Source organism: Hemiscyllium ocellatum, chromosome 25, assembly GCF_020745735.1.
Source record: "Hemiscyllium ocellatum isolate sHemOce1 chromosome 25, sHemOce1.pat.X.cur, whole genome shotgun sequence".
NCBI lineage: Eukaryota > Metazoa > Chordata > Chondrichthyes > Orectolobiformes > Hemiscylliidae > Hemiscyllium > Hemiscyllium ocellatum.
The window spans coordinates 30,926,647-30,953,067 of record NC_083425.1 but is presented as its reverse complement, the minus strand read 5'-3'; the positions used below and the strand labels follow the sequence as shown (position 1 = coordinate 30,953,067).

The 26,421-nt window shown below is 40.6% G+C and overlaps 1 protein-coding gene across 1 annotated transcript in view; it reads left to right on the top strand.

The window, feature by feature from the left end:
* The window catches only part of LOC132827975 (alpha-1,6-mannosylglycoprotein 6-beta-N-acetylglucosaminyltransferase B), an 860,566-nt gene that overhangs the window by 473,023 nt on the left and 361,122 nt on the right, over window positions 1-26,421 (top strand). The window contains exon 8 of the mRNA XM_060844829.1: window positions 22,116-22,280. Within this exon, the coding sequence (XP_060700812.1) occupies window positions 22,116-22,280 (165 nt within the window). The remainder of the gene's footprint in view (window positions 1-22,115; window positions 22,281-26,421) is intronic.

Genomic DNA, 26,421 nt, shown 5'->3' with positions numbered 1-26,421 from the left:
AATGAGGGAATGTTCACAGTCTTCCCGTTTTTCAGCTCCACACCAGCAGCTGGAGGCAACTGCAGTATTATGATCAAAGCTCCTATGATTTCCTGTCTTGCTTATCAGCCTATGGTACAATTCATTAAGCACTGGCACTTTCTCTACTTTCAAAAATACTAAGTAAAATAATTTCCACAGAGGCTGGTATCCTGTCACCAAGTCACAGTTTATTCATATGCGGAAATACCTCAACATTGATCCAACTCCCTCAGAGCCAGCTCTCAAAGTGAACAGGATGTCTGACACTCCTGTTCTTATCTGTCAGCCAGAACTCCCTGATTGAACCAGATTATCAGTCCTATTCAGGGGACTCATATTCTATGAGATCCCCCCACCTGACTGACCTTGTTACAATTACTACATCCCTCCCGTCTGAGTCTGAGGACATAGGCTTGTTCATTTTCTCAAGCTCCTCCTGGGATTTTTTAGCACTGGGTCTGGTTCCCCCCAAACTCTACCTCTCATACGCGTGTCATATAAGGTACAGTAGCTCCTCTCTTGTAACTATAGAATCTCGGAAGAAATTAATTCTCTTCTTCAGATGGCTAAGGTGTTGAGGGGACAACATCAACCATGTCCACCAGAGATTCCGAGGTCTCTTCAACACTGGACAGTGGGAGCGACCCCCACAGGCTCCAACAACCTTTCCAACAGTTCCAAGGAGCCAGGGCATGTTTTGATCTTGCCCTGTTAGTGAGTTGTCAGCTTTCATACAGTCTACATGCTTGTTCAAGACCATCGCTCTAACCCAAACAGTATACATCACTGGACTTAACCTCGCATTGACTATGTCTCTGACATTCTGGGACATTTCTGTGGTTCCTACAACAAACTTCATCCCCTGAAGTAAACTGTCTCTTTTCACTTAACGGAATCTTATGTCTGACATTGGTGTTACTGATGGCATTTCATGCTCCTCTCAGGTCAGGGAAGATCAGATTTTACCTGGTGTGGAGTGTCCTCCCCATTAGCAACGCTGCTGGAGAGATCCCTGTAGTTGCATGAGAGGTGGTCCTATAATCAAATAGGAATTGGGAGGGTTTGGGTATTAGTTTAAAATCCCTACAAAGGTGATCCGACCTGTTAAACTTCACAATTTCTACAGCTGGTGTTGCCCATTATACAATGATGCCTTTGCTTTTCAGCCTCTGATTTCTGTCTCTACTTTTACTCACAAGGCATATGGCAGTGGACAGGCCTTGAAGAATCGTGGAATTACTTTCTGGTCAACATGCAAGGTGGCATTGACTGCTTTGATAGTCCCTAGACCTTCCTGAAAAACCTCTGGGTATTTAATGAGGACTTCACTCAGGCAGCCATTTTCTCAACAAAATGTTGAGTCAAACTGGGTGAACCTTTCTCAACCATTTCACCTTGGTCTTGGGCCCTGGCCATTTACTATAGTCAATGGTAACTGAACCAGCTGCTTCTCTTAAGAGACTAGGTTTGAAATGGTGCCCTTAATCTGTAAAGGTTTCTTGGTATATGTTCTTAGTCTAGCTGAGGTCTTGCACAAAACTTAAGGGTTGGAGTCCAAAGCAAATTCTGTTAAAGAGTGGTTCTGCAATCACTGAAATGGATGCACCAGTATCAACTCTATTAGAACTAGGTGACCATTTAACCATTTTGACTGGTTCTGATCTGGATGTTGCTAAGCAATTTAACTGTTCCAAACCAGATGTAGGTAGACTTTCCAAGGTATGAACTCTCCTGGATACTGACCAATGAGTTTACTTACTCAATTCAGGCCTAATGGGACACTTTTGCTGTCTCATGTCCGCATATCAACAGCAACTGCGATGGTTTGCCAATGCAGATCCTAAAGAAAGTTTTAACCACTTGGCAGAGCTTACCTTTGTTTTGGTGTTTTGCTGTGGGCCGACCTAGAGTCCCTCTGTTCAGGATATATCCTGAGTGAGGCTATGAAATTGCATTCTCCAAGCTCAGCTGGACTGGTGAGGGTGTCCACTTCCAATTGAATACACTGCAATTTGTATTCTCCACTTGCTACATTTTCCACTGTTAAAGCCAATTGTAGTGCCTGTTTGAAGTCCACTTGGGGTTCAGCTTGTAAGTACTTTTGCATGGTTACATCGTTAATCCCACATACCAAACTGTCTCTCAGTATTTTATGAAGGATTAAACCAAAGTTACATGCCCCTCCCAGTTCTCTTTAGCTCGGCAAAATTCCTGGCACAAACTCCCCTGGTTCTTGAATTGCCAAGTAAAAATTATAGCAGTTCAGAATTAGAGGAGGCTTAGAGTCATAATATTCCTTAACTAAATCCATCAGCTCTTGAAAGGTTTTAGTATCTGGTTTGTCAGTGAAAGTTATACTTGTATTACCAGAAACAGCTGTGGGCCCACATGCTGCCAGGAGAATTACTCCTTGCTTTTCATTTGCCCAAATATCATTTGCCCAGAAAAATATAGCACATTCTTTCCACATACAGGACCCAGTCTTCATTGGCAGAATCAAACAAGTCAAGTTTGCCAAATAACGGCATGATGCCAGAAATACTAACCCCAACTCATAGATGACTGTTGTGAGTGAATTTCTTTAGGAATGTGCTTTGCTCTTGTCACCACTGAAATAACTCCACAGAGGTTGGTATCCCATCACTAGGTCATCCTTTATTTACACATGGAAGTCTTGAAATTGATCCAGCTCCCTCAGAGCTAGCTGTCAGAGTGAACAGGATGTCCAACACTCCTGCTCTTCTCTGACAGCCAGGACCCCATGGATTAACAGCCCCAATCAGGGGACTCATATTCTATAAGGATCACCTGTCTGTCCTCATTACAATCACTACACTAAGCACCTTAATATTTCCTCCATCACTATTTCACACAATATTTCAATATTTCACACATCACCTTAACAACAGTATCTGCATTGCCCCAAAAACAGAGGCAAAGTATACATGAAAACATGATTGCATCTTCCACCTCCGCATGTTATCATTCTGCTCCATAATTGAGCTTATTCTTTTCTTAACTATCCCCTTACCCTTAATATATTTATAAAGAAGCTTTTGAGTTTCTTTGATTTTACTTGCCAATATATTTTCATGCCTGATCTTGCTTTGCAAGTTTCCTTTTTAATTTCACCTCTGCTGTTTGTATACCCTTCCAGATTTCCTGATAGAAATTTGTTTATTGCCTTATCTTACCCTGTGTGCTTTGAGAAATGGAAGTGGCTCTAGACCTAGGAGTCGTACGTTTTGCTTTTCAGAAAATGCATTTGCTCTGAACCCTCATTATCTCTGCCTGGAATGCCTCCCACTGCTATGTCATTGATTTTCCTTTGAATAACATTTTGCAGTTCAGGTTTGCTAAATTACATTTCAATTTATTAAAACTTATCTTTCCTTATATGAGCATTTTCACTTTTGGGATAGAAAATTACAGTAGGTAGGGTACATTTTACCGAGAAATAAACCCAATGCACAGGTCTAAAGGTTCTGTGAACAGGCTAAATTGCCTAATTGTGTATTTGCACCCTTGGGAGCTGCAGACAGCCCCAGCAATATCAGCTGCACCATGTATTCAGTATTGGCAGAAATGTGGGAATGGGAGGTTATCATTCCTAGCAACACTGCATTTGAGTAGGATAATGAGGGAAATGAAATATGAGAGATGTTGCAATGTTGATTAAAGAAACGGGTACAAGAGTGAGGAGGATTGATTTGCTTGCAAGGGTCGTTAAATGAGGCAATTTTGGTTGAAGTTTAGAACAAAAAAGGACAATTACAGCACTTGGTGCTTACTATAGACACCCAAAGATTTGCAGGAAATTGAAGCCCAAACATGTAAACAAAGCACGGATTCCAGTGTGAGGTATATACCTTGTATTGTGTTGGGTAAGTTTGGAAAGTTTAGAGAGTGGAGTGAGATAGTAAAATGAATTCAGGTTTTGGGGCGACAGTAATTCTCGGGGCAGATGGTTTGAAAGAAAGGTGAAGTGCTATCTTCGGCCTCAATGCCCAATGGAAATAAATAGTAGCCTTTCATCCTGCCAATTATAAACTGCTTTAAAAATGTGACCTTTTCATTCTCACCATATTTTGGTGTGGATAGTGTAGGATTAGGTCAATGAACGTCTAACAAGATCATATGATCCTTAGTCATTTATTCAAATGGTAAAATGTTGATCTGGTGTCTACCCACCCTCATTATTTCGGGGGTTAGCTTGGAGGCTGTTTGGAAGGGAGTTTTTTTTAATCCATTTGACCTATATTACATAGGCATCTGCTGAAAACAAATCCAGCTGGAACACAAAAAAAGTGTCCTTCATCTTTCCTTTTCCAGAACAAAGCTAAATCTAACTCAATTATAATTGCCACCACTGAAATGATGAGCCATTGAATCCTTTTCCACCTACCCAGCTTCATGCCCAAATCTAAATCTAGAACTGTCCCTTCTCCTGTTTTGCTTGCTACATACTAGCTAAAAATATTGTCCTGAATGCATTTTCAGAACCTGCATCATCCATGTCTAAACATTAGCTCAAATTTGGGAAGTTAATATCTTCTAATTTTACTGCCGTATTGTTTTCACATGTTTCAAAATTTTGCCCTCATATCCTCTTGACCATGTTGGTGGCTGCAGTAAACTTCAAGCACTGTGTTTGCCCATTTTGTTGTTCTTCTGAATGTTCTCCAGATTGCTTCAGCTGATCATTCTTCTGAGCAAATCATTCCTCCCCACTTCTTTACCTGTTTTTTTTAACCAACATTGCAATGTTTCTCCTTTCAAATACACCTCCCCCCCACTATCTTGATTGAATATCCTTTTACTCAGAATGTTAAGCTGCCATTCCTACTTTTCTTTCAGCCATATTTCAATCATGTTGAAAGCTTACAACTAAAGCACAACTTGTTGACATTTATCTGAGTCATGAATACTTGAGATCAAGCACAATTTGGCACAATGATAATATCCCTATCTCTGAGCCAGAAAGCCTGGATAAGCAGGTCCCACCTGCTACAGAGATGTATAATACCATCTTTAACAGGTTGATTAGAAAACATCACTTTCAATAAATCATGATTGTGAAAGAAGATTGATGCTCTAAGACTGAACATGTCCAACATTTTGCTACCAGCCTGACCTTGTTAATTATTGTCAATACTTAAAATATATTCTGGAATGTCATTTAATATAATTGACACTTTGGAAGCTCTTTATCTGCATACACAGAGCACTCCTGCCTCAGTAATTGAGAAAATAGACACTCTGAGTACCTTCTTAAGCCCAGTTTCATAGTAGGAAAGTCATGTTCAGAGGTTACTAATTGTGAGTGGAATGAAGTATAACGGTTAAGAGCTATCAACAATAGTACACTGATAATTATGATAAGTATCAGAGAGTCATAGAATGATACAGCACAGAAACAGGCCCTTTGGCCCACCATGTTTATGCCAACCAACAAACATCAATCTACACTAATCCCATTTACCTACATTTGGTCCATAGCCCACTATGCCCCAGCATTTTAAATACTCATCCTGATGCTTCTTAAATGTTGCGGGGGTACTTGCCGCCACCACCCTTCCACACACCAACCTGGGTTAAAAAATTTTTACCTCAGATCTCCTCTAAAACACTTGCTCCTCACCTTAAACTTATGCCCACACATCTGCTATGGGGAAGAGGTTCTCACAACATATTCTGTGTATGTCTCTCATAATTTTGTGTATCTCAATCAGATCCCTCCTCATCTTCTCCAAGCAAAACAAACCCAACCGATTCCAGTCTCTCCTCATAACTGAGACTTTTCATCCCAGGAAACATCCTGGTGAATCCCCTTGGCACTCTCTCCAGTGCAATCACATATTTCCGATAGTGTGATGATCAGAACTGTACACAGTACTCCATCTGTGGCCTCACCAGTGTTTTATAAAGTTGTAATGAGACTGTGTTCCCCCAAATTCTGTGCCCTGCCTAATGAGAGCAAGCATCCCATTTGCTATCTTCACCAAAATGTGTTGACACCTTCAGGGACCTATGGACAGTTTGCTTTATTTATTGCATTCATTTATTGTGTATATCCTAAAATGTATCACCTCACACTAATCAGGATAAAGTTCCATTTGCCATTGCTCTGTCCAATTACCAGCTGATCTGACTGTAGCCTGCTACCATCCTCCTCACTATCAACAATACCCCCAATTTTTGCAACATCTACAAACTTACTAATTAAACCTACATTCACATCCAAGTCATTAATGTATACAACAAACAGCACCGATCCCTGCGGTTCATGACAGTTCAACCTAAGGCTGAAAGGTTTAGTTTAATTCCTTTCCAAGGAAACTGATATTTCAAACAACTTGATTGATGCAATCATGCAAAGATGTAACAGTAAATATTTCAAAGTTAGCACAGTGGGTTGCCAGTGATGAAAATGTTCCCTTTCTGTCAGTTAGTGGTGCAACGTGAAGTATGATTTCTTAATCTCAACCCTATTTCTTATTCACTGAGACGGATGACAACTGACAAAGTTGTTTACAATTATGGACAATCTTAAGGCTTGTTTTCACTGCAAGTGTTGCATTCGGTGTAAAACTGCATTACTTCACTACAGTCTTAGGTTGAGCTTCAATCCTCTTTCACATTGTGCAAGCTTAGGTCTGGTACACAGCAAGAGAGTGTGCCACACTGATGGCAAGCTAGCAGTGTCAACACTAGTGAAAATCAAATATTGCTGAGATAAGGTACTGCTCCAGTTATTAAGTTGAGAGGATGTTCTATGGTATTGGCCTGGATTTGGTGATGTCAATGACAATTAAATTGTCAATTTTCCCTGTCATTATTATTCTGAAATTAACATCAGCTCTCAAATCCTCATATGTGCACTTAAATGTAGAAATCCTTAATCACCTCCCAATAGAATGTGGCATTCAAGTCTCCCCTCCGCTCCCCCACCCCACCACCAAACCACCACCACATGAGTATTTTGAAATTGTTAAACCAATGTGAACATGCATTTTATCCCATTAATTTAATTGTATAAACACTTCAAGAAACCTATACTTTGTTGAATGAAGTATAACCAGTTTTCAAGAATGTAGTAAATATATTTTTGGAATGTCAAATATGCCAATTATTATGAAAATGCACTTTATTAACAGCTTTTAACTTGTTATTTATTCAAACATGTATTTATGATATTTAAGTTTCTAACTTAATCTCATGTGCACATCTCAGTCATTTACTTTTGCCTCTGCAAAAAGTGAACATTTCAGTGCATTTTGTTTCCTTCTTGCTCACTGTAAAAATTAAATGGGATGAGCAGCTTGCCCTGCTTGGGGACATCTTTGGGCTGTGATGATCCCAGTGACTTGTCAGCAGTTCCAAATTGACAGAGGCAAAGGACAAATCCACAACAAAGAAATAACCAGATCTTTTTGAATAGCTTCTTTTTGAGGTTAGAAATGTCATCGTTTTGAGGTTAGAAATGTCTTCGTTTTGAGGTTAGAAATAAAGTTTAAGGTTGACAAAGCATAAAAGAGAGATGGGTTTTTTTGTCAAATGAATAAAAATGAACTCACCAATATCAAACTCATTTTAAAGCAATTTACTGCATGATTATATAGAGCCACCAATGCCCAAAAGATTGGGACTTTGAGAGCTATTTATTACTTGTTTGTTCTTTCTAATGAATAGTAATACAGTGCAACAACTATAACTTCAAATTAATTCATACAAATACATACTCACTTTTGTATCCACTGAAACTTAAGTAAAACTATGCTTTAATAAAAAAAAGTCTCAGAGTAAAATTGCAAATATTTGTCATCATTAAAGACCATTGAGATTGTCAGCAAAGCCATCATGAAAATTTGTGTGATATAGTTGAGTAAACCCAAGAAGATCACAGTCAATTAGAGGTTTATGTTTCAAGAAGCAGATTTTACCATTGATTGGCAATTACTCATTAATATTTTACATATGTTCTCCACATGTAATCATTCATTAACAGAAAATAAACAAGCAGTCTTAATAAATAAGGCATTAATTATCCTTTTCATTCTATTCATAGAGGGATTAGACAAAATCATTGCTTCTCAGTTAGTTGGTTATTACATTTCCTTATTTTGTAGCTTATAAAGTTTGAGCCAAAAGATAATTGTTTCACAATAAATCCAAAGTCATTGCATGGAATTTTAAACAGCATGCACACCTTTGTAAAACCCTTGCGGGTATCTTTACAGCTATTTTAACAAGTCCACAATTTATGTACAACTTGTAAAATGGATGTATAACTCACTTTGCTATTATCATTGTGGCACTTGAGCATAACAGTGTCACAATGCACCAACGACATAAATAAAATATGGTTCTTTTGCCCCAAGAGAACAATTATTCCCTCCTCTCCTTTTGTCAAGCACACAATCTAGAATAGGGTATTGTTTGATGCATCTTTCATGAATATTTCAACACTCTCCTTGATTTCCATTCAAGCGATAACTTGATGTTAAAATTTGCATCATATTTTCAAATCGCTGTGTGACTTGATTTCTCCCAATCTTTGTAACCTCCATCAGCCCTACAAATTTCTTTGATCCCTGCATTCAATGAATTTTGGCCACTTGAGTATTCCTGATTTTATTCACTTCACCAATAGAAAGTGTACCTTCAGCTGCCTAATTTCAGGAATTTCATCCCTACACCTCCATCTCTTCGTCTCTTTTTCCTTTCAGAAAGTGATCCTTTAAAAACTCACCTCTTTTGCCAAGCTTTTGACCAACTATCCCAAAATTACCTTGTGTGGTCAAATGTTGTTTGGTCGTGCTCCTGTATAGCACGTTGAGATATTTTATAATGTTAAATGTACTATATAAATTGCTGTGCCATGCAAATTGTTGTGAATATTCTTTGATAAGGGATGAGAAGTATTTTCAATTCCAGATTTGGGTATCTTGATTTCAATGGCGTATTCTTTGGTGAGAAAGCCAGGCATTTCCCATGAGAAGAGAAAACTGAGAGATCCATATATCTAGTTTAATAGGATCCCATTTAACCAACAGGGAGATTATTGTCTTTTGTTTTGTGTAATATCTTTCATGCATGAAGAATGTTTTGTCTGTGCAATCAGTAGAAAGCATCTTCCTAACCATGAATTTGTCTTCATTTGCGTCAGTACTTCTATTCAAGAGAGCAAGCCAATATTTGCAAATGGAGATGGCTAAAACAGAGAAAGATAAAGGAATGTGCAGAAAATCTGGGTCACTCATAATTAAGTCTGCTGCTTGTGTCAATGATAACAAAATTTCAGAATGGTTTTCTCCTGTGCATCGAGTTTTGGTGTAGTGGGGAAATTTGAACATTCATATGTTACTAACTCCTTTCCAGCTTTAATTTGGCTCATGTTTATTGTAACAAGGCATTTGCTGTGACAATTTAGCTTACTGTGCTATCATTTCAGTCAGCAAAACTTAGCATCCTTAGGCAATCCTACTTTTCCTCACGTACTCGATTTTGACAATTTTAAGCTATTTTGGTATTATTGTATCAAAGTGAACAATATTATTCCCTTTTATTCTGGTGTGCATCTCCTTCAATGCATCAATAAATGCAGTTGATTGCAGTTTTATTATATATAAAGATAACAAGAACACAATAGCAGTTTACAATCCCAATGATTAAGACATAACTTACTTAGTTTTAGGAAAGTGAGGTTTTTTTTTTAATTTGCTATTCAGATAGCATTGCTTGTTTCTATTTTCTCCTGCCCTAGTGTAAAATATGATTTGTCAAACTTTATCCTGCATTGCTATATAGTTGGTAATGGAACTATGTGCAATTGATCTTTCTGTATGAGCTTTAGTTTAATTGTAATTCTATACTTATCACGACCAATTATTTTCTGTTTGTCATCTCTAAGACCAATCACTTGCAAGTGAAATTAATACTTCATCTATTCCCTTCCGTTCACTGTATACCAGATCTAGGAAACCTAGTGGGACAACTTAAACTTCATGCTTCTGCTTTGTTGCTCCAGGGAACATAACTTCTATAATGTAGGCAATTTATTCAGGGTATACAATTACTGCCAGAGCGTTCCTTTATTCAAGACATATAATTACTCTGTGGCAGGCAATCCATCCACTTCATACAATTAATATCTGGCCTTTCTTGTACCCAGAGTTCAAGCAATTTCTATTTGTAGCATATGGCTTTCTTCCATCTGTACAATTGCAGCAATGTAGTCATCAAATGTGGTGCACATTTTCCAGTTAAATCACTACACAGCATGACCTGTACTGTATTGTACTAAATTCTACAATCTAGATAGCACTGTTAAATGTCCTCATTCATGAAAGGGTAGCATTAACCCAAATACATTGCAACAATTAAATATAAGCTGAGCTGTTGAAACAAATTAATTATACTGACAGGCCTGCCTAGAAAATTGTGATTCCACGAGGGTAAACTGAAAACAATTGAGCTCAATTACGGAGATCCTAATGGGATCCTAAATATATTGTAGTATCCAGCTAGACTCAACCATAGGGAAGAGAATTGCATGAAAAGCAATGAGCATATTAAATAATAAAAGAAGAAAACCAAAGAGTAAGTAGCCAAAATCTTGTGGTGTAATGAATAACAATGATCAGTTGTGTATATCTCATTAAATATACTGATACTTTGGGCAAACGCATGCTTTCTTTGGAATTTTTAAAATCTTCCAGTGTGTTTCAGTTTGTTCACATCACGTGCATAGACCTAGCACTGTTGAATTACAATCTGCACTAACAGTGTAACAGTGTCATTTTATATTGTATTTCTTGTATTCTTACAGGGTATTCAAATAACAATGGATAAAATAGTGAAATATTTCTAAAATTAGTCCTGAAAGACGAAATGAGGAAGAATGGATAATGTGTAAAATAAAAATTGGAAAACATTTCAAGCGATATTAGGAAAGCAATAAATAATTCTGAATATTTTGCATAGTAAGCGAGCTATTAAAGGACAAATGTGATTGTGTCAGGTTTTGAAAATGGGAAGAAAATTAATATAGTAGAAATAGGAAGGTTTTTTTATGCACATTAAATTGTGATGAAAGGAATGGGCTGATTCTTACTGAAATTGGATAGTTGAGGTTTTCATTTAGTTTCATTGAGGGTTTCTCTCTGCAAGTACTAGGGAGTTTTCTCACACTACTGTCCCAAACCCACCTCATTTAGGGGACACCATGTCTGTCTTTTCCAATGCGAACACAATTCGCTGGCTCACTGTAGGTGGAAGTACTGGCCACTGCTGGGGTGTCCCACAATCAATACTGCTGGTGATGTCTGTAAAAGGTCATTGTGCACCTGATAAAGTAATGGCTGCCCTGTGCTATCCAGCACAAATCAAGACTTTTCACACAGATGTGGCAGACAAAGAGAAATTGGTGCCTGTGTTATGGACAAGGATCTGGAGGCACTGGTGATCAGCATGCTTTAGGGAAAGCCCATCCTCTTCCTCCAGGACTGGCAGAGAAATGACGCCAAGCTGTGCCAGCCTTGTCCAAGGTTGCCACCCCGGTCAGCGTGAGGAATGCCCAGCAGTAACCCAAGAAGGTGAATGGCCTTCTCTGCTCCACTCACATAAAGCGCCACCATCCTTTCTGTGCCACCTCACACTCACTCTGTCTCTGCCACTAAATACTCTCCCACAAAGGCTCATGCTTTATCACCATTGCATATAGCATCTTTCCTCGCCCACCCTGTCCCTCCCAACCCAAAACAAAATTACAAATCCCATATGACCTCTATGCTGCCTTCACCCTCACTTGTGCCACCTCACCACAACACTAACACTAACAACTGTGCCGGCTATTTTTTTTCTCACTCTACCCCTTCTTTTCTTTCAATCCAGGTGAAATCAGTCCATAATGGGGCAGATAAAGCCAGGACAGGCATTAGGGAGCCAGGCTTACAGCTCCTCATCCTCAATGAGGAGAGTCTCTTGGCCCGGTTGACCTCTGCACTGACCTCCACCATGAAGAATAGGGCATGGATTCATGAGGGGATGCATCAGCAAGGCTGCATTCAGTATCACTCAGGACAGTAGGAATACTAGAGGGTGTTGCTGCCTCAGGCAGCAAATATTATTAGTGTATCACAACGATTAATGGGATTACTTCATAATGTTGCATGATATGGTCATGGGTGCGTAGGAGAAGGATGGCACCTCATGTACAAATCTACCTCATGTACAAATTTATGTAGGGGTATGGGTGGGTTGCGCTTCGGCGGGTCGGTGTGGACTTGTTGGGCCGAAGGGCCTGTTTCCACACTGTAAGTAATCTAATCTAATCTAATCTACCTGCTGCACCTATCCATGACAGTATCTGTTGGAATGACCACCACACAGACCTTGTGAAGATCGAGTTATATCCCAAATCATGAGGGCACCATAATTGTGCTAAATGAGATAGACTTAGAAGCTTTATTCCCTCAAATTGGTTTTTCTCCAGCACAGGTTTCCGAGGTTCAGGTGTGACAGAGACTTCAGAAGCAGGAAGTCAATGTCCGTACGCCACTCAACATGTGCGGATCCTCAGAGTGACTGTGCTGCCACGCAGCATGGAGGAAAAGTTGTCTAGAACAGGTCTAATAACTCAAGACTGGACATCTATGAATGCTGTGAGCCCTCAGCAACAACGGAGTCATATTTTAATAAAATCTACAACCTCATGGCCTGGCATATTCCGCACTCTATCATGACCGGTGTCCAGAAGGGCATGCCATGGGCACCCTCAGTCAAATCTGAAAATGAGGTGCCAACCTGGTGGTACTACAGTGCTACTTGCATACCCAAATGTGCAAAAGCAATATTAGAGAGAGATAAGCAATGCCATAAAACATGAATCAAATTTAAGTTCTGCAGTCCTGCTATATCCAGCCATGAATGGAAACGAATCAGCTCACTGAAGGAGAAGGCTCCACAATGATGAGAGAACCAAGCACAACAGTGCAAAGGATAAGCCTGAAATATTTGCAAGAATATTTAGCCAGAAGGCTTGAGTGAATGATCCTTCATAGCCTCCCTCAGTGTCCAGCATCACAGTTGCCAGTCTTCAGCAAATTTAATTCACCCCATGTGATATCAAGAAATGGCTGGAAGCACAGGATACTGCTATGGCTATGGGCCCTGGCAACATTCCAGCAGCAGTACTGACATGTTGTGCTCGAGAATAAGGCAGAGATGCATGAGAGGGTACACCAGCAAGCCTGCCTTATGTACCACACGAGACTGCAGGAATACTGAAGGGATGCTTCTGCCTCCCTTGTCAAGCCTACCTACTCCTGTTATAAATAAAAAGCTGGACAAATTCACCCTGGACAATTATTGCCTTCATCAGTCTACTTTCAGTCTTCAATAACGTGGTGGAAGAAGTCATCAACAGTGCCATCAAGCAGCATTTGCTTCATAACAACCTGATAACTGACATTCAGCTTGGATTCCACCAGGGCCACTCAGCACTTGGCCCCATTACAGCCTTGGTTCAAACATGGACAAAAGAGTTGAAATCTATAGCTGAGGTGAATGTGGCAGCACTTGACATCAAAGCTGCATTTGACTGTGTAGCATCAAGAAGCCCTGGCAAAGCTGGAATCAATGGGAATTGGCGGGGGGCAAATTCTTTGCTGGTTAGAGTGAGGCCTGGCACAATTTAAGCTGGAGTTGTGGATAAGCGAGCAATGACACTAGATTCACCAGATTCCCATTTTGATTTCCATGTTAGAAATTCTCAACATCCATTTTCTATCCATATATTTATTTTCTATCCCTCTCCATCTATCAGCTGTGAGATGCCTCTACCCATTCAGCCAGGTTTCAGTTTTGAGGGATGCCCTCCTGCTGACTTGCAAGTTCAGTTGGTGTTGGGACACTGGCTTTAACTGGCTCTTTAAATGGCCTAATTGTATCCAGCCACTTGTTGTTGGAGAGCTGCAGATCCCTGCCCATTCATGCCACTTGACCCCCAACTCTCTCGTAAAATGATCTCGAGATAGGAACTTGCCACTCTTTGATGGCAAATTGCTTCGTGTTCCACCTCCTCATCCCAACACATCTGGTTTAGTTTAATTTGATTTTATTTATTGTCACATGTATCTAAGTAAAGTGGAAAGCTTTGTTTGCGAGTAGTACAGGCAGATCATAGGGTAAAGAAAACTTGGACAGAGTGAGGCATGCAGTTTACACTGCACAGGATGTGCATAAAGCAAGATCAACATTGACAAGATCAACATTACTTGAAATTATAGAGTCCATTCATCAGTCTAATAACAGCTGGGAAGAAGTTGTTCTTGAACCTTTTGGTCAGCATGGGTCAGTTTGGGCCAAAGGGTCTGTCTCTATGCTGTAAGAATCTATGACTCTATAACCTGTTGGTGCATGTGTTCAAGCCTCTGTACCTTCTGCCTGTTGGAAGAGCTTGTAGAAGAGCATTACTAGGGTTGGAGAAGCCTTAGATGATGTTGGCATTTTCAACGGCAACGAGAATTGTAAATGGAGTCCATGGAGGGAAGATTGGATTCTGTGATGGTCTGGGCTGTGCACATAACCCTCTGTAGTTTCTTATGGTCTAGGCAGAGTAGTTGCCCGACCAGGCCATTATGCACCTGGATAGAATGCTCTCTATGGTGCATCTGTAAAAGGTGGTGAGGGTCCTTATGGACATGCTGAATTTTGTAAGCTGCCTGAGGAAGCAAAGGTCTTGTTGTGACTTCTTGACCATCACATGTACGTGGGTAATCTAAGACAGTTCTGTCTGTCCTTGATCAACTTCACTTACACCATTTCTTTGCAAGCAGAAGTATAGGAGTTACTGCATGCAACATCTGGGGATCTGAAGTTTTGTGACTTTATGAACACTGCAGAGTTCCCAAAATAATAAATGACCAAAACATGCTTGAGTCTGATTGACAACATGAAATAACTCCAGTGCATTTACAAGTCAAAGCAATAATTTCAGTCATAGCCAAGTTTGTCAAAGAAGTGGGGCACATTTCAAACGTAGGTGAGTTATTTAGACCTCTGAGTTACTAAGACCTCTGAGTTTCACCTCAACAACATGGCCACCTTGTTCCTACTTCAACTCATCTGCTGCTGAAATGCTCATCATTGTTAATTTATCACTGCCCCTCTGAACAGTTTCAACACTGTACCCTCTGTAAACCTGATACAATCTAATATTGTACTTCCTGTGTCTGAACTCCTCTAAAGCTGCTTTCTCCCATAACCCCTGTGCTCTAACGATCTACATGTGCTCTTGTTCAAGCAGCACTAAAATCCTAACTCTTTCTCTTTTTTCAAAGTCCTCATCCTTCCTTGTCTCTATAATCCCCTCCAATCCTGCAACTCACTGCCCTATTTCAACTGTTCTATAATGGCCTCTTGAGCATCCTTACCTTTACTCCATTGTTAACAGTAACGTCTCCAGTGTCCCACTTTCTAATTGTCTTCCAAGCCACTGAATGAGGTGAACACTTCAAATTCAACCCTTTGAGTTTGATTCCAGCTCACATGTGCAACAAACATTACTTACATCTTCCAGTACCAAGGTTGGTCCTAGAGGATCTTTGAAAACAATCCTGGTTATAACAACTTTTGTCAAAACAATTGTTGCTTCATGAAGTCAGCTCTTTACAATAGGCATTGTTCTCAGTGTATGTCAAATCTGACCAGGATAATTCATTCCCCTCTGTAACTGCCAAACATGATAATATTAATAAGATTAAATACAGTCTTGCTAACATTTTATACTTCAGCACATAGAATGCTCCTTTTGCTGTCAGCAATATGAAGCAAAGCATCGAACAATCAGAAAATGTGTGGTAAGGCACAATTCCAAATGTCATATTCCTCTGTGTAAACTGTATTTACATCCTTTAATTTCAAACTGCTGATATTTCTGGCACTGGTTAAAGGACAAACTAAGTTTGGTAACTTACAAATGTTCCTAATCATTCAAAACATGGATTGAAATGCAATCGTGTACTAATGTCTGTCTTCGTCTGCCACAGTCCTATCTCCTTAACCTTGAGGCATGCATACTGTATACAGACAGGCCTCCTTCTTCAAGGACCGCAATTTCTCCTCCCACATGGTCAATGATGCCCTCCACGTATCTCCTCCACTTCCCGAAACCTTGGCCCTTGAACACCACCCCTCCAATCGCAACAAGGATGGAACACCCCTGATCCTCACCTTCTACCCCACCAACCTCCAGATACAATGCAGCATCCACCTACAGCCAGACCCACCACCAGAGATATATTTCCCTCTCCATCCCTATTTGCGTTCTGCAGAGACCATTCCCTTCGCAACTCCCTTGTTAGGTCCATGCCACCCACCAACCCACCGTCCACTTCTGGTACCTGCCCGTGCCACCGCAAGAGGTGTAAAACATGCACCGACACTCCTCCTCACTTCCATCCAAGGTCCCAAAGGGTCCTTCCACATTTGGCATTGATTTTCCTGCACCTCTACATAGAATGTAGAAAATAGAGAAGTACAGCACAGAACATGCCCTTCTGCTCACAATGTTGTGCCAAGGAGTATTCCTAATCTAAAATAAAATAACCTAACCTACACACCCCTCAATTCACTGCTGTCCATGTGCATGTCCAGTAGTTGCTTAAATATCCCTAACGATTCTGCTTCCACCACCACTGCTGACAACATATTCCATACATTCACAACTCTCTGCATAAAGAACCTACTTCTAATGTCTCCTCTATACCTTCCTCCTAATATCTTAAAACTATGACCCCTCATCCCAGTCAATCCTGCTCCGGGGAAAAGTCTCTGGCTATTGACTCTATCCATGCCTCTCATTACATTGTATACCTCAATAAGGTCATCTCTCTTCCTTCTTCTCTCCAGAGAGAAAAGTCTGAGCTCAGTCAATCTCTCCTCATAAGATAATCCCTCCAGTCCAGGCAGCATCCTGGTTAACCTTCTTTGCATCCTCTCCAAAGCCTCTGCATCTGTCCTATAGTAGGGCAACCAGAACTGGACACAATATTTCAAGTGTAGTCTGACCAGGGTCTTGTAGAGCTGCAGCAAAACCTCACCACTCTTAAACTCTATCCCCCTGTTATTGAAAGCCAGGACACCATCTGCATTCTTAATAACCCTATCCACTTAGATGGCAACTTTGAGGGATCTATGCACTCGAACACCAAGATCCTTTTGTTCCTCCACATTGCCAAGAATCCTGTCTTTCATCCTATATTCAACATTGAAGTTTGACCTTCCAAAATGCATCACTTCACATTTATCCAGGTTGAACTCCATCTGCCATTTCTCAGCCCAGCTCAGAATCCTGTTTAAGTTGCGCTGCAACCTGCAATAGCCCTCGATACTAACAACGGTACCTGCAACCTTTGTGTCATCAGCAAATTTACTATCCCATCCCCCAACCCAAGTCATTTATAAAAACTACAAAGAGCAGAGGCCCACGAACAGAGCCCTGAGGGACACCACTCACCGCTGACCTCCAGGCAGAATACTTTCCATCTACAACAATTCTGCCTTCTGTCAGCCAACCAATTCTGAATCCAGACAGCCAAATCTCCCTGTATCCCATACCTCCTGACTTTATGAACGAGCCTACCATGGGAGACCGTATCAAATGCCTCACTGAAGTCCATACGTCATTTACTGTGTCCTTTATTTCCGATGTGGTCTCCTCTACACAGGATGCCAATTTGCTGAACATTTCAGAGAACACCTCTGGGACACACACACTAAACAACCCCTCCACCCTGTAGCCAAACAGTTTAACTCCCCCTCCCACTCCGTCAAGGACATGCAAGTCCTGAGCCTCCTCCACCACCAGATTCTAGCCACCCGAAGCCTGGAGGAAGAACACCTCATGTTCCGCCTTGGGACCCTCCAATCACATGGGATCAATGTTTATTTCACCAGTTTCCTCATTGCCCCTCTCCCTACCTTATCCCAGATTCAACCCTCTAACTCGGCACCTCCCTCTTGAGCTGTCCTACCTGTCCATCTTCTTTCCCACTTATCCGCTCCATCCTCATGGCCCAGTATTTTTGAGGAATGGCAATTTCACACAGATTGTCAATCCATCCCTTTTCTGAAAAGAGGGGACTGCCTAATTTTAATATGTGTGTCTGATCAAAGCTCCTTCAGAAATGCAGAGCTTTACTTTCCTTCTGCCAGTTCATTCCTAGTGCAGAACTAATCAGGAGGCAAAACAAGGCTCATTTTTCTTTCAGCAGAAATTCTAAAATCTTAGAAAGCATGTTTTCAGCCCCAAGTAACTGTTTCTAATGAACAGTACACCATGACCTTCAAAGATCTGTGAAAAAGTGGCTCAACAAACAATCCAAAAATGAAGTTGTCAAAAGTAAGGTTAAGGCTTTTTGAAGGTACCATATTTGTGCCAAGAGGGCAGATTATTCTGTGACCACAATGCAATAACATAATCAAAGATCTGCAGTTGCCCAGATCATTGATAGCAAGCAAATGCCACTCATCTCAGCTGTAACAAGTCAAATGTTTGGACTTGTAACTATCAATATATGAAAAGAGGTTCGGGAGGTGTTGCTGCACAAGGAACCATTGACCATGGAACACACACTAGATGCATACAACAATTGCCTCACAGGATGTTTGATGTCTTCCAGGAGTTCGTCATCTCAAAGTAGTTGCGAATGTAAGACTGAAGAATGTTCCACCTGCCCTAAAGGCCACCCTGAAAGACAAATTAGAATAGCTGGAAAAGAAGAGAGTAAATCAAGAAAGTGGTCATTCTTAAAGAATGGATTAGTAGTATCATAGCAGTGTAAGAGTCTGGAAAGCTAACAGTATGCATTTACACAAAGGAACTAAATGAAACCCTGAAGAGATGTCAGTACACTGTACCAGCCATTGAAGGACCCATTGAAGGACAGATAATGTTTGCATGTGATATACAAGCAAGGAAAGCAGATATAAATGCTGTCAAGAATAGCACTCCCAATGAAGAAAATGGAAGGTGCTACAACAGATTGTAAATTCTTCCAGATTCAATATGAAACAACAGCCTGTCACACTCTGGAAGTCATCAGACCAGCAGAGGCATTGAAACATCACACAGATGAACAGCTAATATCAATAACATGTACACATTTCATTAAGAGACTGGCATGATTTAAGGTCACTGGGCTGAATCTTGTGATTTTGTTTTGGATAAGTGTTAGTTTCATTGAGTTTGTTAGAAGTTTTTTTTTGCCTCAATGACCGAGTAACATCTCTCACCATATCTGACCAAACTTATCACACTAACTATCCAATCAGCTATATTTCACTCCCCCAACCCATTTCTAGTCCCATCCCAGATGAACTTCCCACTGAATATCCCAGAATTGACTGACAGCCTGTGATAGGAGAGAAAGATTCAAGGTAGTTGGTGGGATCTGCCTCACCACCATGTCCAACTCCTGACCCTGTTTGAAGAGAGGATCCTGGCAGCTGACTGAGCATGTCCAATGCCCTGGACAGCTATAAGAGCCTACTCTTGACTTACTGTGTCAGGACACCCTCATCGACTTGATTGATTAACTTGATTGACAGCTATGAAAATCATCCTGGCTTTGTGTCTACACTAAGCAGCATGGGAATAGAACAATAATGTGAGCCTGATATCTCTGAGTGAGGGGGAGAAGCACAAAAATACAAGGCAATGCAAGGCAGGGATGCTGTAAGCATCTTGGTAGGTTCAAAGTGAGTGGGCACTGAGAGCAAGCGAACACCTGTAGATGCAGTCTGGTCCAGTCCCGGAGCTGGCTGTGTGTCCCTAACTGTTGTTGAACATTGTCACTGCAGCATCACAATAATGGTCACCATTTCACCCGAGACTCAGCACTGAAGTGTAGAAGCATCCTGTAAGTGGACTGGAGATGTGCCATGAGGACTCCTCGAGACTGGCACAGACGAAGGGTGCATGTGGCTGGTGCCCATTGAATGTGTCCTGAATTTTAAGTGCTTGTTGTTCCAACATGGCGAGCAGCTGGTGAGCTGAATTGGCCAAGTGCCCACTCTGACTTGCATGTCGAGAACTCTTGCCATCTAGTTTATGCATGGCAGGTGGTAGGTTGGGGAGCTGCACAGTAATGAGGCGAGATAACGATATTAATCTGCAATAATCCCTCTTATTAGGCAACTCACTGCTCCCTGATGTGAATCTCATTTTGACACCTGGAATCTTGTTAAAATATGCAGAGAGTAACCTCTAACATCAAGATATGCCTCGCTGGACATATTGCACAGTTCTGCTACATTCTTCCATAGTCTGACTGTTCAGGCCCAAATAAAATTCTGCCCTGTGTGTGCAATACATATACACAGTCTGATAGAAATAATGAACTGCTAAGGCATGACAACCTGTATATATATTTGGTAACTTGGACAACTAAGAATGTACATGATAATGTGATGGAGAGTTTTGCAAAGATCAAGTCTTCAGGCCCAAGGAGAACATAACAAATCCACTTTATTCAAGCTTGTACCACAGGTGGGCGAGGTCAAGCTCAGAGACACTCTGCCATCTACAGCTCAAAACACCATTTTCACAGCTTATTCTGCCATGATGGTTAACATTGTTCCAGAATAAACCATGTATCAATCATTCTCTTTCTTCATTTTGCAAAACTAGTTTGTAGTTGCATACCTTGTATATCCTGGCTCTCTCAATCGCTATACGGTTTTATCAGAATTTCTGCTTCTGTGTCATTTTCAGGGCTTATCTGTCCTCACTGCCTATCTACTGCACTCAAACCCGTCGTGAGATACTGTGCAATTATCTTGAACAATACAAATGGTCGTTGGAACTTAAGTAACTGCTGATTGTTTCCTTTTTATGGACATGTGGTTAAACTGCATATTCAAACATATTTCCAGCTATACGCTGTTTTAAAGTACTCTGCTCCTTCCCTTGCAGCTTTCCATTTATGTTTTCTGATCCTGTTTCCGTTTCACCTTAATGCATCCCTTATTTCCTCTTGTATCTCAAAAAACCGACGTTTGGATTGAAAAGCACTCATGTACAAATGTATATCCTATCCTAGTGTGCTGTAGTCATATGACATTGAAAGGCACACTGTTTAAGCAGAAATCTTAAACTTCACATTAAAGCCCTTATGTTGCAGTGTTGTACACTCAAATAATTTGTATTGATTAAGTTTACTAATGTACTAAAAAGGTAGCACCACAGTGCCCTCAGGGGGGAAAAAATTCAGCTTGACATCGAGGTCATTTTTATCCACTCTCTTCTCCAAATCATGGCATCTTTCATTTCTGATTATCGATCAGTGTTTGATAAAAAAAACACACAGCTGCTTAATGGTCAACCTGCAATGTGGAGTGCTTGTGTGGGTTCATCAAATATTGACTTAGCCTTATCCAACCTAGAAAACTAGTGGATAGGTGAAATCTTGATGTATATCACTTTACTGAGCTGGATACTGGTTTGAATTTGGTAATTTTATTTAAGATGAGCAAACTATAAATTTTACACATTGATCCAGGTATTCATTTTGACATTTAAAGGAATGTGCCGGCGTTTGTAACTGTCAGTTAAGCAATGGATGCAACAGGAGATTTGAGTTCTGAAAGCATGTCAATTGTTAAATATTTGGAGGAACATTTCCTTTTGTGCCGATATACTCACTATACAATTGGGTTTGTATCAAACAAACAACTCAACATACAACGTGAGTATATCAGTTTCTTTAATCTTTGGAATAAATAGCTTACTCTCATTGACTCATCATGTCCTTTTTAAAGAACCCGTGATAAGTCCATTTGACTCTGAGAAAATAGCACAATGAAAAATATTGGAGGAATCATAGAAACAAGATTTTTTTTAGCTTGCCATGGTTCAGAGTTGGTAAAATTCCTTTCCCACCTTTTCTGGAAATCAGACTTCAAATCCAATTGAGAAGTAATGCTCTGCAAAAATGTATGATATGTTTATGGGCGTGTGAAAATGCAGTGGATGATAACAGATCTTTTTTCAATTTTGTTCTTCTTTTCCTTATTGCTGCTTCATGAAGTGGATGAGAGCCAGGTGGACCTCAGACCCTTGCTATGCTTATTATGGTGTTGATGGCACGGACTGCTCCTTTCTCTTGTACCTCAGTGAAAAAGAGTGGTTTTGCCCCCCACCACCATGGAAAAATCGTACTGCTTTCCCTCCCAGGACTGAAACAAAAGTGCAGGTATGTCAATGCTTTATCATTAAAATGCTGTTAACTACATTCAATGCTTAGGGAGTAGCCAAACCTTATTAAAATACTTGGAACATTTGTGACTGAAGACAAATTGTCTGTTCTGAATGAACTGAGTGAGCAGTTAAATAGTAAATGTTTTCTGGTATCTGCTATCTCTGTTCTAACAGAACCTGCCCTATCTCCCTTACAACTATTGTCTGAATTTATTTCATTCTGATGCCATATTGAGTTAGTTTCTACATCTGTAAATGAAGGTTCCTGTCTTTTATATTTTATGTGCAGAGGTGGCTGTCAGTTAACAGACGATGAATTCTGATGGCATTATCATCAACAATCCTCAGTGAATCTTGCAAGCTTAGCGTTATTGGGTAGTAGTGGCATATAATATGGAATAGATAGGCATAGTGTTTCACTGTCTTCTATAAAACAGAAATAATGATATACTGCCAATCCTATCACTTAGAGGTTAGTAATACCCTTTGTTTCAGGCCATAAATAAATGACAGAGATTAATATTTGTAAGAAATATTTTCAATCAAAATTCACTGATACACTTTGCAAATGAGGAAATAAACTGTCTAAAATTGAGCCGGAAACAAAAGATTAAGCTAAAACCTGATGATTAGCTTTCATATTTATTATCATCTGGATCTTCAATTTTTATTTCTTCCTTGTAATTTACTTACATAAGTTTCTATCATCTTCTCTGTAGTGTGAGTCCATTTTGTATCATTATGGTCTGAGTAACACTCAGTGAGATTTTAGGAAATATTGCCAGATTTACTCGCTTTGGATACCAAAGTTTTATGCGTTTCAGCGCAATAGCAAAAACTTGGAATGTTTAAAAATGCAAGAAACATGCTCTCAACGAGCTTATAAGAAAACATGCCATCTCAAGTAACCATATATGTGTGCAGCTACTCATCTTCTTCTTTTCAAGAAAGATTGTTTACAGAGATTTACACTGAGGAATTGACACAATGGCATCTGGCCACTAGATAAATGCACATTTAACAGTCAAACCTCATAATAATGTGTGCAGATGTCTGATGCCTACTGTTCTTGCAATATGAGCTGAATAGAATATGGGCATGGTTTTTGCAATTTGCTCATTTATTACATTGACAGGTTGTCTTCATAAATCATTTTGGAGTGAAAAAGTCAGCCCTGATTAGCCAGTAGATACTGAAGAAAAGGCCTATTTCCTTCTGTTAGGCCAACTTTACAGCAGATACAGCTCTCTCATCGCTGTGACTCTTCATCTGATTGATTATGCACAAATTCTTTTGGTCTTCATGTTCAAAGTAAGTCATTGAAATTTAGTAGAATCCTCATGGATACTTAAAAAGTGGTACAATGTCTATTATCAGTAGATGTAAAGCAGTAGGTGTTAGAAAGCTCATTTGGCTTCCAACAATGAATGTTCTTCTGAGTATGCTTCTCTACTTTCATATTCTGCAAATGTATATGACAGTTGAGAATATTAGATGCTTCATTGGAGAACAACCTTACACTCCAAACTGTATTGGCCAGAATCACTTAACTCAAACTGTCTGAATACAGCCTACCTATGCTAATGTGGATTATTGAATGATCCTATACAGTGGACTGTGCAAAGTTTGACCACAGAAAAGGGATCCACCTTTTACTTTTCCTTTGCCAATGGGTCAAGTAGATTTAGGTTTCAGAATGCTACAGCGGAGTGCTAGGTTCCCATAGGACAGCCTGATCTGCCTGGCAATACCCCATGCGGCCCCTTCTCCCACACTAACCCCTATAGCCTCTCCCTCATGCGGATTCCAGAAAATCTGGAAAGAGTCATTCCACTGGAATAACCCCATTCCCAGCATGCATTGTCCTCAGAATAAAGGCAGCGGAACAGTGTCTCTGGGACTGCGAGGTATCGGTGAACTGGTCCATATTCAAGTACTCAGCAGCAAACTGAGATGAGTATACCACCATCAACACAGTTTCATTAGCAAAAGTGGGGAGGACTGCATGCCAACGAAATCAATCCTCGAGATCCCCAACTGGAAACGTTGGATGAACCATGAAATCTACTTCCTGCTGAAAACCAGGCGGCCCAGACCTATACAGAAAATCCTCTGCAAAGCCATCAGCATTGCCAGTAGGCAGTACAGGTCCAATTGAGAGGCCCAATCTAATCATACACACACCCACTGCCTGTGGCAAGGCTTAAACAATGTGACGAGATATGAAATGAAGCAGGGCAAGATAGTGGACAAAAACACACCGCTCCCTGCTGCGCTCAGTGCTTTCTGTGCTCAGTTTGGGTAGAATGCTAACGGTGCGGTGTCACTTGCACCTACAGCCCTGAATACATCTTTTCCCTCCGTCACCGCCACTTCGAGCAGCAGGGTGGCTCAATAGTTAGAACTGCAGCCTCACAGTGCCAAGGACCTGGGCTTGATTCCACCCTAAGATGACTGTCTGCGTGGAGTTTGCACATTCTCCTTGTGTCTGCGCAGGTTTCTTCCGGTTGCTCCAGTTTCCTCCCACAATCCAAAGGTGTGTAGGTCAGGTGAACTGGCCATACTAAATTGCTCATAGTATGCACAGACGTGTAGGTTAAGGGTAAATGTAGAGAAATGGAGAATGGGTTTGGGTGGAATACTCTTCAGAAGGTCAGTGTGAGCTTGTACCGCTGAAGGTCCTGTTTCCTCACTGTAGGGATTCTATGAAATTCTATGGATTCTATGAAATTCCACTGCCACCCTCCATTCCAACCCAGAGTGAAGATGCTGTGCATTAAGGGGCTTAGCACCTTGATAGCTCAGGAGGTTCCTCCCCCCACCCCGCACAAGGCTGACCAATCAGCAAGTTACTTTTCCCAGTCAGTAATGTCAATGTTTCTGTGTTTTAGGGCAACTTTAAGCATATCCTTATACATTTTTAGTTGGCTGTCCTTTTATCAGGGAGAAGAGAATATGCTGAAGAGGGCAGTTTTCAGACATCCACTGGAGTTAGTCTTTCAGGAGAAAGACCTTGATGATGGTAAACATAGCTTCATATATATGTTAATGTTGGACCTTCCATTGATTCCCAAAATTCAAAATAGGAACCACTGGTGAATGTTGTCAGGGATCTTAATGTGATGTCAGTCGACAGTTCAGATTTCACTGCAGGAGAAGAGGGCAGTCAGCACAACAACTATCAAAACTAGAATCTATGTTAATTCACAACCCCACTGCTGCTATGAATAATCATGGTGGGAGGAAACTGAACAGCACAGCTATAATGACAAATGCACAGTTGGATCATAGAATCCCTGCAGTGCAGATAGAGCTCATTCGGCCAACCAAATCTACACCAGTCCTCTGAAGAGCATCCCACCACCACTACCCTGTCCCCATAATATTACACTTCTCATGGCCATTCCATCTAACCTGCACATCTTTCAACTGGACACAGACACAGAACGAATGTTCATACAGACAGTCACCGAAGGCTGAATTCAAACCTGGGTCCCTGGCACAGTGAGGCAACAGTGCTAACCATTAAGCCATTATGCTGCCTTTATTTTGAAAGGGCAATCAGGTTTTTGAAATAAATAAACCATCCATCAGCCACACAATCAAAAAAATGTCAGGAAACCCCGCTCAGGCTTTTCAAGTCTCTATTTTGTAGTCCATTTCAAAGGTCACTACATTAATTGAAAACAATGTGACTTGCCTTGTAATCTTGGATTCCACAAGGCAGAAGTGGTGCTGCAAAGAGCCAGGTCATGTCAAAGAACTTGTCCTTGAAGGGAGATTTTGCCTCTGGAAAATTACTTGCCCTTCAGGAATAACAAACAAAATTGCTAGAGAAGGTTTGGTAGCACTTGTAGAGAGAAAACAGCATTAACATTTCAAGTCTGGTGACCCTTCTTCATCAATTCATTTGTCTTTCAGGAAAGCAAGTCATTTCCAGGCAGTTAAACCTCTTCCAGATAAAGAAAGGTCACTGGACTCAAAATGTTAACTCTGCTTTCTCTCCACAGGTGCTGCCAGACCTGTTGAGTTTCTCTTGAAGTTTCTGACTTTGTTTTGAATTTCCATCATTGCAGTTCGCAGTATTATTTAGTGCTCTGCTGGAAACCTGTCTTAGACGTCTTTTTTCCTGAGGA